The sequence below is a fragment of the Argiope bruennichi genome, chromosome X2 (genome assembly GCF_947563725.1).
Source record: "Argiope bruennichi chromosome X2, qqArgBrue1.1, whole genome shotgun sequence".
Lineage (NCBI taxonomy): Eukaryota > Metazoa > Arthropoda > Arachnida > Araneae > Araneidae > Argiope > Argiope bruennichi.
In genome coordinates this window covers 56,699,925-56,712,297 of record NC_079163.1, presented here as the reverse complement: position 1 = coordinate 56,712,297, position 12,373 = coordinate 56,699,925, and the positions used below count along the sequence as shown (strand labels likewise).

The 12,373-nt window shown below is 28.2% G+C and overlaps 2 protein-coding genes across 3 annotated transcripts in view; one reads left to right on the top strand and one right to left on the bottom strand.

The window, feature by feature from the left end:
• Positions 1-8,001, top strand: part of LOC129959948 (uncharacterized) — a 53,933-nt gene extending 45,932 nt beyond the window's left edge. For both annotated transcript variants that reach the window (XM_056072865.1, XM_056072864.1), the window contains exons 21-26: positions 1,671-1,754; positions 1,831-1,926; positions 2,026-2,233; positions 5,848-5,969; positions 6,309-6,416; positions 7,877-8,001. In XM_056072865.1, coding sequence (XP_055928840.1) covers positions 1,671-1,754; positions 1,831-1,926; positions 2,026-2,233; positions 5,848-5,969; positions 6,309-6,410 — 612 coding nt within the window. In that variant the 3' untranslated portion in view covers positions 6,411-6,416; positions 7,877-8,001. The remainder of the gene's footprint in view (positions 1-1,670; positions 1,755-1,830; positions 1,927-2,025; positions 2,234-5,847; positions 5,970-6,308; positions 6,417-7,876) is intronic.
• Positions 8,002-11,784: 3,783 nt separating this feature from the next.
• LOC129959949 (peroxisomal trans-2-enoyl-CoA reductase-like) overlaps positions 11,785-12,373 on the bottom strand; it is a 37,025-nt gene continuing 36,436 nt past the window's right edge. The window contains exon 8 of the mRNA XM_056072866.1: positions 11,785-11,976. Within this exon, the coding sequence (XP_055928841.1) occupies positions 11,921-11,976 (56 nt within the window). The 3' untranslated portion in view covers positions 11,785-11,920. The remainder of the gene's footprint in view (positions 11,977-12,373) is intronic.

The window sequence follows — 12,373 nt, the reverse complement described above, 5'->3', positions numbered from 1 at the left end:
AATTTTTTTAGGGACAATTGTATGTATTCTCAGTAAATTACACGAGTTTGTTTATCAGACAGCTCGTTGTTGCTTTTTTGTACATGGTTATTACTTTATTGAAAATTTAATTTTATTTATTAACAGTATTAATAGTGAATTGTTTATTTTTATTGCAAATAATTTTAGTACAAATTTTTTGAACTACTTTACAGTGTGCTGGGACAACAAAAGGCCAAGATGAAATATTAGTAGCTACAAAGGAAACGATTTGAATTTCATCTCAAAAAGAAAAATATTGTTGTAAAATATGCTTAAAATATTGATTAAAATTATGCAAAAAATTGGAATGATTGAAAAGATTTTTTAAAAATTTTAAAATGAATGCAAAAGTAACTTTTGTTCTATCCATTGGAAGTTATGATGAAAAAAACATCAAACTTCCGCTTCATAAAAAATAAAATAAAATAAAAACTGTAATTGAAGTTTTAAAAAATCCCTCCAGGGTGCACATTCCCATCCTCAGAAGTACATATATATCAAGTATCGTAATTCTAGTTCAATCAATTTTGTCTGCAGTGCGCCGACATACACACATTCATCTTTATTAGCAATTTTAATAGAAATTATTCTATGTGCGACTTTTTTTATATCAGTGTTTGAACGTAGGTATTATTATTAAAATACATTTTATTTATGAACTTCTATTAATCCGGCATTTTCGGTAATGCTTGATTAGCAAGAGTCTGTTGTATTATTTTACTGCACAAATTCTATACAAGTTCCTTCCATGTAGTACATCATTAAAAAAATTGTGGTGGATAACTTGAACACAGTTCAGACGGATAAACTCAGGTTTGTTCTATCCTTAACGATAACGATGCTTTGTTGATTGTTACTAACGTCCTGTAGGGTAAACTTCTCAGTATCCCGAATTCGCTATTCTTATCCCAATTTAGCTCCCTTGAAATTCTGAGACTCTTGGCTTTTTTTTCCCTTCCATAAAAATAATTTTGTTTTGTATTCTTAACTTAAATGCTTTGTTTAGAATTCATAACATGCATGTTCTGGAAGTTCCATCTTGTTGTATATCATTTCATTTCGTAAGATAGAAGAGGAACATGATCATGAAATGATCTTATGATCATTCAAATACTGGGGAATTTTCAAGAAAATAGTGCTAAAAGTGGTGCTTTTTTAAAAAAAATTTATATTAAAAGAGCATTTTTAAATTGCTTATGCAAAAGTAGACGAAATGCTTAAATGAGCATAGATTCAGATTGAAATACAACATCAGTAATCAATGCTTAAATATATTAATTACAGTAATTAAATAACTATTTGCCGTCATGTTTAATGACACACCATAAAAAGAATTATCCAGTAGTTATGTAAATCGTATCGATGGCAAATGGGATGCAAAAGTTTTCATGTGATTCAACTGAATATTAAATTTGAATATCAAGTGTTGGACATAAATTGCAAGCATTAAAGATTTTGCCATTCGTATGTCTGTTTTCCATTAATAATTCACAAAAATTATTTTATAAAAAGACATTTCATACTTTACCTAAAGATGTAAGACATATAGAAAGCTTGTATTTAATATTTTGTAGGTAAAATACTTGTAAATTCTGTCATAATTTAGAATTCTAAACTATGATTTATGAACTTGCTTTTTTGTACAACAGGTTGAAAATGTAGGCAGTCACATTAAGAAGATGTTTAATGAAATTGAATGCAACATTAAGGATTGCTCAGAAGGAAATAAAGAGGTATCGAATTTTGTTATTGAATTCTGAGACTTTATTTTTATTTATAATATATTAAAGTGAATATTTGTACTCTTAGAGAATTAGTCAGCAAAAAAATGACATCAGAGCTAATCTTGAAATTCAAAATGGAGCAATTATAAAGTGCATTAACACGACTAGATCACTTACTGAGGTAAGTGGATCTAAACCATTTATTGCATATTTATTATTTGTATATTTATTATAAAACTTTTGATGCTAGTTATTTATTTTTACTGTAATTAATTAACAGGGCGTCATAGAATCTATAATCGGAGGACTGCAAAACACCAGAAATTCTCTTTTTAATGTCCAGGATTTAAAGGAAAATAATAATGCCCATCATATTATTTTTGAGCTAAGGAATAATCTTAATGATTATATTGAAAAGTATGCCACTATCTTAGGATTAAGTGAATTTACTCTGCAAAAACTTTCTGAAACAGTATCCAAACAAACAGGTAAGTAAAGAATTTGAAATATTATTACGAAGCTCAGAACTTTAAAATTTCAAAGGCCTTTTGATAAATTATTGTTGGAAAAAATACTCCCCCCCCCCCCTTTCATTTGAAAATCAAAATTTGTTGATGTACTCTTCAGTCCCAAGAGATTTGCTGCTTATAAATAATGAACAATTTTATGCTTATTATAAAATTTTTCACAAATGTAAACTAATAAATCGAGTTTAAATATGATCTGTAAGTTTTATAACCAGGATAATAATCAAACTGAAATGATAGAGTAATATTGAATAATCCAAGCAGGACAGATTGCTCAAAAACGTGTATTTTTATGTGTTTTAAACGTGTATTTTTACGTTATTTAAACATGTAATGATTACATACATTTAGAGAAAAGGATAAAACATAACCATAAGATTCATTTATACTCACCAAATTCAATTACAACTCATTTCGGATTGTCTGCTATTGATGTCGGATCTTCCTTAAGGATTCTCGACTCCTCACTTTGCTATTAAATTTTGAAGTGTTTAGAATTTCTGCATATCATTGTATTATTATAAAGACATAGTGTAAAAATTTTGAAATAAATGAAAGATGGGAAATAAACCTTGATAACTTGAATTCAGCAATTCTTGAGAATTTCAGCAACCATTATAGTGTATAATTTTATATTCAAAAATTTTAATCATAGAAATTATATTTTATGAATTTTTAATTATTATATCGAAAAAATATATAAATCCAAAGCTAAAAATATACTTTTATGAATTACTTTGTGTGTGTAAACTCATTAATAGACCTACAGCATCCATTTTTGTTATTTTAAGGTTATAAAATTCAATATTATAGAAAAGGAATTTATTAGGAAGCCATTAAGATGAATAATCAACACATACTAGAATAGAACAACTTAGTAACAGACGAAATAGATGAATGCAAGTGACGTACAAAAGTATTTAGTTACACTTATCCATTACAACCGTTAAATATGCAATTGAAAGAGAATTTTTCTTTATTTAATATTACCCCATAAACAAAATTGTTCCATTTTTTTTAGTCCCAATTCGCTATTCTGAAATTGCAAATATACCAAAGGTTTTTCAGGATGTCATCCATTTGATTTTTACCCTCCACATACTCAGTATTGAACTTTAATTCCTGAAAATTCTTTCTAGTGAAGTTAAATTTCACATCAATTTCCTTTGACTTCTTATGGTATTTTTAGTTTTCACTAATTTTAAAGCACTTACGTTATCAACATGTAACGCAGTGCAACATTTGTTGGGCCATTTGTTGAACAATATATTCAACCAAATACATTCTATTACACCTTCACATGCAGCAGCATACTCAACTTCGATAGTAAAGAGGTCAGTATTCTTTTGTTTTTGACTTGTCCAAGATATCGCATCGTACGCAAATTTACTATTCACAGCAGTTTTTGAACACCTGGTTTTGCTGTCACCTGCGTAGTCAGCATCTCTGTAAATTTTCAGCTGCCTAGTTGAATGTTTATTCATATATAATAATCCATAGTCTGAAGCCTCCTTCAAAGTTTCATAATTTATTTTACTGAGTTCCAATTTTGATATTTTTGACAATCTAATATTTTAGACGCAATGCTTACCAAATAAGCAATATCAGATCAGTTTGTTATAGCCAAATACATTAACTACCACTTCTCGATTGGGCATTTTCTCACCAATATCAGCCTCATTTTCTTTTATATGAAACAGCTACAGCGATTGATTCGTTCGTATGGAACAATTGATAATTCTTTCTTCATACGCCGATTGCTCAACAAATTTGGAGCCCTTCTTCAGTTGTTTCACATTCATTTCAAAAAGTCAGTAGAGTGGGCCAACCATTACTAGAAATTTATCATTGAATTTATGAACAAACTATATATATATATATATATATATATATATATATAATATTGCTTCCAACAACAAGACATCCACATAAATTACTACTAGAAGCTTGCTTTTTTTAGTTTATTTGCATAAACAAATATGAATCAGAAACAGAAGATTTCATACTTTAATTTTAGATAAATTCCACAAACCTTTTGCCCCAGCAGAGTGGAGCTTGTTTTAAGCCGCATTGATTCTACTAAATTCATCATTGTAGTCCTTTGGAGCCCTCCTCCTGTAGTTATCCGTATAAGAATGCCGTTTTTACATTAAATTGGAAATAGTGAAGATTTTCACTTGCAGCAATGCTTATAAGCATTTTGACTGTGTCAAATCTAGATACAGGATTATACATCTCGCTATAATCAATACTTTGTGAGAACGTCCTTTTGCTATTAGTCTGGCCTTATACCTATCTACAGAACAGTCATCTTTTGTTTTGATTTGCAGGACCCAGAAGTTTGTTATGGCTCATTTTTACATTGAGGTAGTTTCCGAAAACAATTCGAAAGTTAGTGATTCATTTGCAAAAAGATAGATTATCTATGAAAAGAATTAAAATGAAAGATATCACTAATAGATCAAAGTCTGCAGTGCAGTATATCATTAAAAGATACAGTGAGCTGCAAACATTTGAGGATAGGAATCAATCCGGAAGACCTCCGAAGTAAAATCGCTTACTTCGGAAATAACATGCATAAGGTGCAAGATAATCCGCGGATTAGTGCACCTCACCTGGCAACTGATTTAATGATATTGATTACAATAGTAAAGTCACACCTCAAACAGTGAGAAATGTCATTAAGAAAAAGGTTATAATGAACGCGCGGTGCGTAAGAAGCCTTTTATAAGTCTCTGCAACAAAAAAAAAGCGCCTCGAATTTATAAAGAAGCATGTAAGCAAACCTCAATCTTTTTTGAGGAAATTGGTCTTTTTTAGTGATGAATCAAAATTTAATATCCATGGGTCAGATGGTCGAATTAGGTTCTAGAGGAAACCAAAGCAGCAGATGTTAATTAAAAATTTATGTGGAACAGTGAAGCGCAGTGGTGGCGGGATCATGGTGTATGAATGCTGCTGGTATCGGAAATTTGTTTTATAAAAGGAAATCTGGATAGGTGCATGTATCGAAAACAAAGTTTTAAATAGTACTGAAGCTAGTTCCTTAAAGAATTTACAGACGAAAAAAGTTAGTAAAATATGTATTTAGATGAAGTTAATGGTCTAAACCGATATTGAATTCAATTCACTAGCACAGTTTGAAAACTTCTGAACCCGTAGCTTGATATCTTAAGGTAATAAAATTCAATATTATTAAAAAAGAGTTAATTAGAAAGCCATTATGGTCAATAATCAACGCACATTAGAACAGAAAAGATTAATGAGTTAATAGTTTAATTAGTGTCAGACGAAAAACTGATTTATTGATGTACAAGTTCAAAAATAGCTATTCTTATCCATTTAAATATGCAATTGCAATAAAAAAAATTTTGTTTGTATTATTTAATAATTTTTAATTTGATATAAAATTACATGGCTGCTATAACATTCAAATTTTTAAGCCACATTTAACTTAAAAATAAATGGCCTGTCTATTTTTATAGCTAATTAAATTTTTTGTCTGCTAATTTATTATTATACCAACTCATAAATATAAATTACTGCTTTATTGACGTAAAGTATATGTTTCATAGAAAATCTTGAAGAATCTGTAGAGTTCAATCATGAAGAATTGCTATCATCTACTCCAAGTTCCTATCATGAAAGACCTAAAAATTTGATAAAGGACAAAATATTTTTAAAGAAACTTAGAAAGGTTGGTTTTCAAAACATTTTTCATATTTTTATGTATAAAATTAGTTAGAATTCTTAGCCAGACTGCTTATTTCAATAAAAGTTTTTATCGTAGAATCTTTAATGACTAATTTATAATTAATTTTATATTTCATAATAATTTATTATTCATTATTTTATAATTCATTTATTGTTATTTAAGGTTGATACATTCAAAATAATCTAAGTTCATAGAAATCTGAAAGACAATTATCAAGTTTTTAATTCTTTACATAAGTTTAATTTAAAATATCGAATGACAACTGAAAAATTATTAATAAGTTTGTTCAAGAAATATTAACTGCACTTCGCCCATCTTTAGATAGCAACAATACAAGTAAATCCTGAATGTCAAAATCTTAGTTTGGACCAGGAAAGCATAATGAATGCAACAATCATGTCGCTTCAAAGCATGAGCAATTGAATTAAGGTACATCTATTTTTATTATTTTAATTTTATATTTCTGCTATTAGGAATGCAATGAATTTATTAGTTTTAAATTAATGAAGAAGCAAATAAAGAATGAAGAAATTAATGAAGCTATCATCAAAATGCTTCAGAATTTAATGAAATATTGTGTCAATTTTTATGCATCTATTAAACAATCTTAATTTTTCTTGGTGACTGTTTGGATTGCTTGCAGTAGCTTAACTGTGGATAAAATAGTATGAGACCCTGGGTTTCAGTTCTTTGAAAAGCCGTAAATTAAACACTTTTGAGTTTCTTTTCTGTTTGTTTCAACAGTGCACTTGATTCTTATTAAAAATTTTTTACACTCATTTCTTTTGCATTGTACTGTAAAATTTAATTAATGCTTATTTATTGTGCAATGAGAAAAGATTACAAAGAAAAATTTTAAAGATACAGTGAGTTTGATAAATTATCACAAAATGTAATTGTCAGTGTTACAAGGATTGTGATAAGTTATAATTTTACCATTTATGAATCTATCCAACTATCCATAAAAAGGATATAATTTAAAAACTATTAGAATTTTAAAATCAAAATTATTACATTATTTTTTATAAAATTAAATCTTTACTGAACTTTTTATATTTCATAAAATTGTAACTTCTAATGAATGGGATTATGCGTAATAAAATAATATTTAACAAAATAGCAAAATCACCACTACTGAGTGATATAACAACATATGCTACTTTATAGGTAACATTTATTAAAATAACAGAATGAATTATCCTTCAAAGCTTCTATATTTAAATTAATTAAAATAGAACATTTCAACCACATAATACGTATTTTAAAAATTAAATAAATATTATATAAGTATCATATTTTCTTTTCATCTTAATATCTGTTGAAGATATACAAGATATTTTTATTACAAAATTTTTTGTTCATGGGAGGGAATTCTGATACTTTGATTTTGCTACCTGACAAAAGTTATCGGTGTTTAGATCTTAGTTTTTACATAGTAACTTGCCCATATTGTGAATATGGTATATCCTACTGTAGCACTTAGTATGTTGAAGTTCGGGTTTGAAAAAAATAAATGACTGATTACATGGATTGAATTTTTTAAATTTCACGCTAAGAATTTTTAAAGTGAAAGAAAGTTTAAATCTTTACGGGGGAAAAAAATCTTAATTTAAACTTTCCCATCACATGATGGGAAAGTTTCAAATTCACAAGCTTCAAATCTCAAAATTAGTTGAGGAATTAAAATAGTTTTTGAATCGTGTGATTCAAAAGCTATTTTAATTCCTCAACTAACTTTGAGATTTCAAGCTTGTATATGAAACCACAATGTTTATTTTACTTTCTTTTTACTTGCGAACAAAATATGTTTGGAAAATACAGTTAATATAAACGCCTTATTTTTTTAATTCGTTTCTATGATTTATGATACTGATTAAAATTTGTTTTAGGTGGGAATTCATACCAATAGAAGCCTTATGTGTCAAAAAGTTGTAAAATGAAAGTCTTTGAAAAGAATTCTTGTTTATTTGCTATTTAGATTTTTAAATGTTTTTAATAAACTTTTCAGTATTTTAATTTCATATTTTGTGTGATTATTGAATAGTGTTTAATAGTTTACATCTTGTATTGTGAAGTAAAAATAATTTCATTTCAAATACGCAATTTTGTTGTTGGGTGTATATTTTTTTATTCAGTGAGCTCGCATTGATTGTATTTCACTAAATTCTTAAAATTCAAAATCACACACAAATGTGGGAAAAGAACACAAAGCATTTATATTATATAACAAATTTAAATTCTAGCATGTTTACATTTTAAAGACTGCTACTAACAACGAGCAAGCTATGCCTAATTGCACAAGTTGCGGGGGGGGGTCACACTGAAGAAGCAAATGACTCGAAATTCACATTCCAACTATATATACTTAGAAAGTACATAAAGAACGTCAACTGTAGACAACATTTAATTAAGATATTTAGGTATGAATAATTATATTAGGTACTTGCATGTATTTTGATTATTTTTTACACTTTAAAAAGGCATTTATTGAGCAAAATTGGTTGAATATATATTAATCGAAATATTTTCCATCCTTTTCTACAACTTCTTCCCATTTTTGTCCCATAAGTCTTGCAATTGATTGTTTTCAAATTTTTTTGGTAATCTGGGCCGTTTTTTGTCATTGGCATCGAAATCACCACTCTTAAATTGTTGAAACAAAAACCGGCACTTACGATATGACGGAGCAGCATCGCCATAAGTTTCTAAAGTGTCTGATGGGCTTCGGCAGCAGATTTCTTTAAATCAAAAAAAAAAAAAAAAAAAAAACAATGAATGTCGAAAATGCAATTTGGAGCGTTCCGTGATTGGGGTCTTTATATATGAATAACTCAATAATATTAAATGAAAAACTTTCAAAATGATGACAAAGTAATAGTAAAATTTAAATTTGAGCCCCCTGAAAGTAAAGGAAAATATTCTGACTTTCTAAAGAAATTCTAGGAATGCTATTCGCCACTACAGAATGTCGTATATAAAAAGTAAAATTTTTTTTCCCTTGCGTCCAGCAAGACGGACAGACAATTGAATATTACATAACCCAGCTAAAAACTCAGAAACTTTTTGAACTTGATGATTGATTAGCAATCGCATCGTTCTAGGAATTAGAAACAGCAGAGTAAAACGAACGATTTCTAGAATCTGGTTTTGGATTAGAAAAGGCCATCGAAATAGTTCGTGCAGCTGAAACGAGTTGAAAACAGCACCGCAGCATGAAAGAAGAAATTTCAGGAACAGTATTAAGAAAATTACACGGAGCATTAACTTATAAAAGGCATCACAAGAGTATGAGTGCAAAACATGCGAGAGAAGACACCGTCTTCGCGAATGCCCAGCTTTTGGAAAGGTTTACGCCAAGTGTAATAAAGGAAAAAAAAAAAAAATCTTGCAGCCAAATGCTTCCAGAACTTAAAGAAATAAAGGTACCAGAAAATGAATTGGGCATTTTCATCCATTACTCAGGTACAGGAAAATGAATAAAGTAAAAATATCACTTTTAATGACATTAACTTCACAAATGGTAAGTGAAACATGGTATAAAAATGTTACCTTAAATGTAAATGATAATATTTTGAAGTTGATTCTAAACTTGATACAGTGCTGTATCAAGTACAATCATGTATCATGTACAATATTGTACCATTGAATATTGTTAAAATTAAACCAAAGTTTAATGAAACTAATCTCTTTAGCTGCATTTGGTAATTTTAAAATGTATTTAAAGTAACTACATCACTAAGAGAATCGTTCATGAAAATGTAAATTATATTTTTGGAAAGGAACACGAAGTGTCATTAAAAAAAAAGTGAACTAAAGCACCAGTTTTGAAAATTTTCAGCGCTAATGATACAATTTGATAGTTGAGATGGGATCTTGTTCAATTCAAAAAAGTTAACCTACATCATTTGTTTCACACAATTTTTTTACAAACGGAGAAAAAAAATCATACTTTAACTGAAAAAAAATTATAAGCAATAGTTTTTTCCCCCCTATTTGAGAAGTATGATTTTGCTTAGAAACGTAGTCATTGTACAAAGTGACCATTAAGCTTTAATGGCAATTGTTAAACATATACATAAAATATTTTCTAGAATACAAAAAAGGATTCTTAAATAACTGAAGTATAATTTTGAAATTATGTACCAGGTAATAAAACATTTCTCGCTGATACTTTATCATGCTCATTTCCTGTTAATGAAACATTAAGTGATTATCCTGAAATTTTAAATATTAAGCATACAGTTGCAAAATATTTACCCATGAATGAAAAGAAAAGAAATTTTAAAAAAGAAACTGAATTAGAACCAGAATTGCAAGAAGTTGTAAAATATATTAAAGAGGACTGGTCTAAATCTTATAAAGATGTAGTTAGTAGAGCAAAGTTAAGTTAAAAATGGTCTTTACATTAATGAAGGACTGTTATTTATAAATGCAAATTTAATTGTTCCTCATAATTTGTGAAAATATGTTACGATTCATAAAGCTCATTTGGGGGGGGGGAGTGTAAGAGAAGGGCTATAGAAATAATGTATTGGCTAGGAATGAATTCGGGTATAGAGAAAATACCTAGAGAGAGTACCTCAGTATGAAATATGTGGAAATTGAAAAGGGCATATAGTAAAAAAGCTATTCAAATCTTACACTGTTTTATACAGACCCCTTGAACAAGTAGGAAGCGATATAATGGACTTTGGTAATATAAGTAGTAACTGTAATGGTTTATTACTCAAAATGGACAGAAAATATTGAACTTGCAGATGAGGTACTAATGAAACAAATAAGTTTTATCTAGATTTAGCATTCCCAATATTGTAATCTCCGATAACATATTTAATAATTATATTTATAAGATTTTTGAAAATAAGTGGGACAATTATGCTCTTAACAGTCACTACTCCTAAAGTAATGAGGTGGTTGAAAGAGCAGTAGGAATTGCAAAAAAGTATTATTAGAAAGATAAGAGAAGATTGGAAAAATTATTTTGTAGGGTTGATGGAGTATGGAAATACCCCAATATCAGGTCAGGTAAAAGACAGAACATTCTAAAATTCTATAATAATAAAACTGCCCATCCATTATCTGAATTTAAGCCAAAAGAAAATGTCAGATATTGAACTTTAAAAGCAAAACATGAGAACCTGTTGAAACTGCTGTCCCAGATCTTATTTTGTTAAAGACCAGTCTGTTAAAATTCTAAGACACAATAGAAGGCATATAAGAAAATCAAATACACACACTAACATGGAAACAGATTCTAATGATGAAATAATAAATACTTTCTAAATTGATTCACAATTACTTTCTAACTCTCAAAATTCACAGAATTGAAACAGGTCAGATTATAATACCAAAGAATTCGCTATTTTCATAAACCACTATCTTATTTAAATGATTATGTTGTATAATTAATCAATAAACAGGAAAGATGTTATGATAACTGTGCATTGTATATGGTATTCTAGAAAAATATTCATGCTATGCATACTATGTTTACTGTTTATCCTGTTAATAAAAATGAATGGAAATGATTGTTTCAAGATTGGTAGAGCACTATGCAATAACTAAGTAATATCCCTCAACTCGGTTTTCTATCTTGATGGAACAATCAGTACACTTGAATTAACAAACATTTACTTAAAAACGCAATATGTATTACAAAACTTAATATACTATTTCATACGGTTTAACTAAAATTATTATATCAACCTTCAAAACGAAATGTGATGATTTTGAATTCACATAACATTCGATCCTCGAAAATGGAAAGTGACTTCAGAATTACACATGAAACATAAAAGGATTTTCAACAAGGATATTTTAATGATAAAAAAAAATTGTTACTTTACATTCCTAAAATTTTCTTTATGGAAAAAAAAAATCAAAATTAACACATATCGAATTAAATACAATTATAGCAATCATTTCCTTTCTTTCTATAATTTCGATTTCGATCCAGTATCTTCTGTAAATGGAGGAAGCTTATTATGATCTGAAAAAGTAAAACATTTACACAAATCAAAATATATATTAATATAAGCTTTACATTAAAATTTAATATATGATTCAGTGTAATTTAATATTACGTATGAACTAAGTCTTTTTAATAATTACTGCAAACAATACTTAAATATTTATTTCTGCAACTAACAAAAAATATCTAATATATATTTTGCTGGTGCATTATTATTATATTCTATAAAAATCCAACCGAGTACTGTGAGAAATAATTATGCTTCATTAATAATTAGCAATTTAAAGATCTACATTTTCAGCCTAGCAAGGGATGAACACCTCCCTTCCCCTACTTAAACAAACACAACAACTTTACAAATATTGCATACATTATTTAGAGGAAACAATATTTACTTTTAAAAAATTCAAGACTT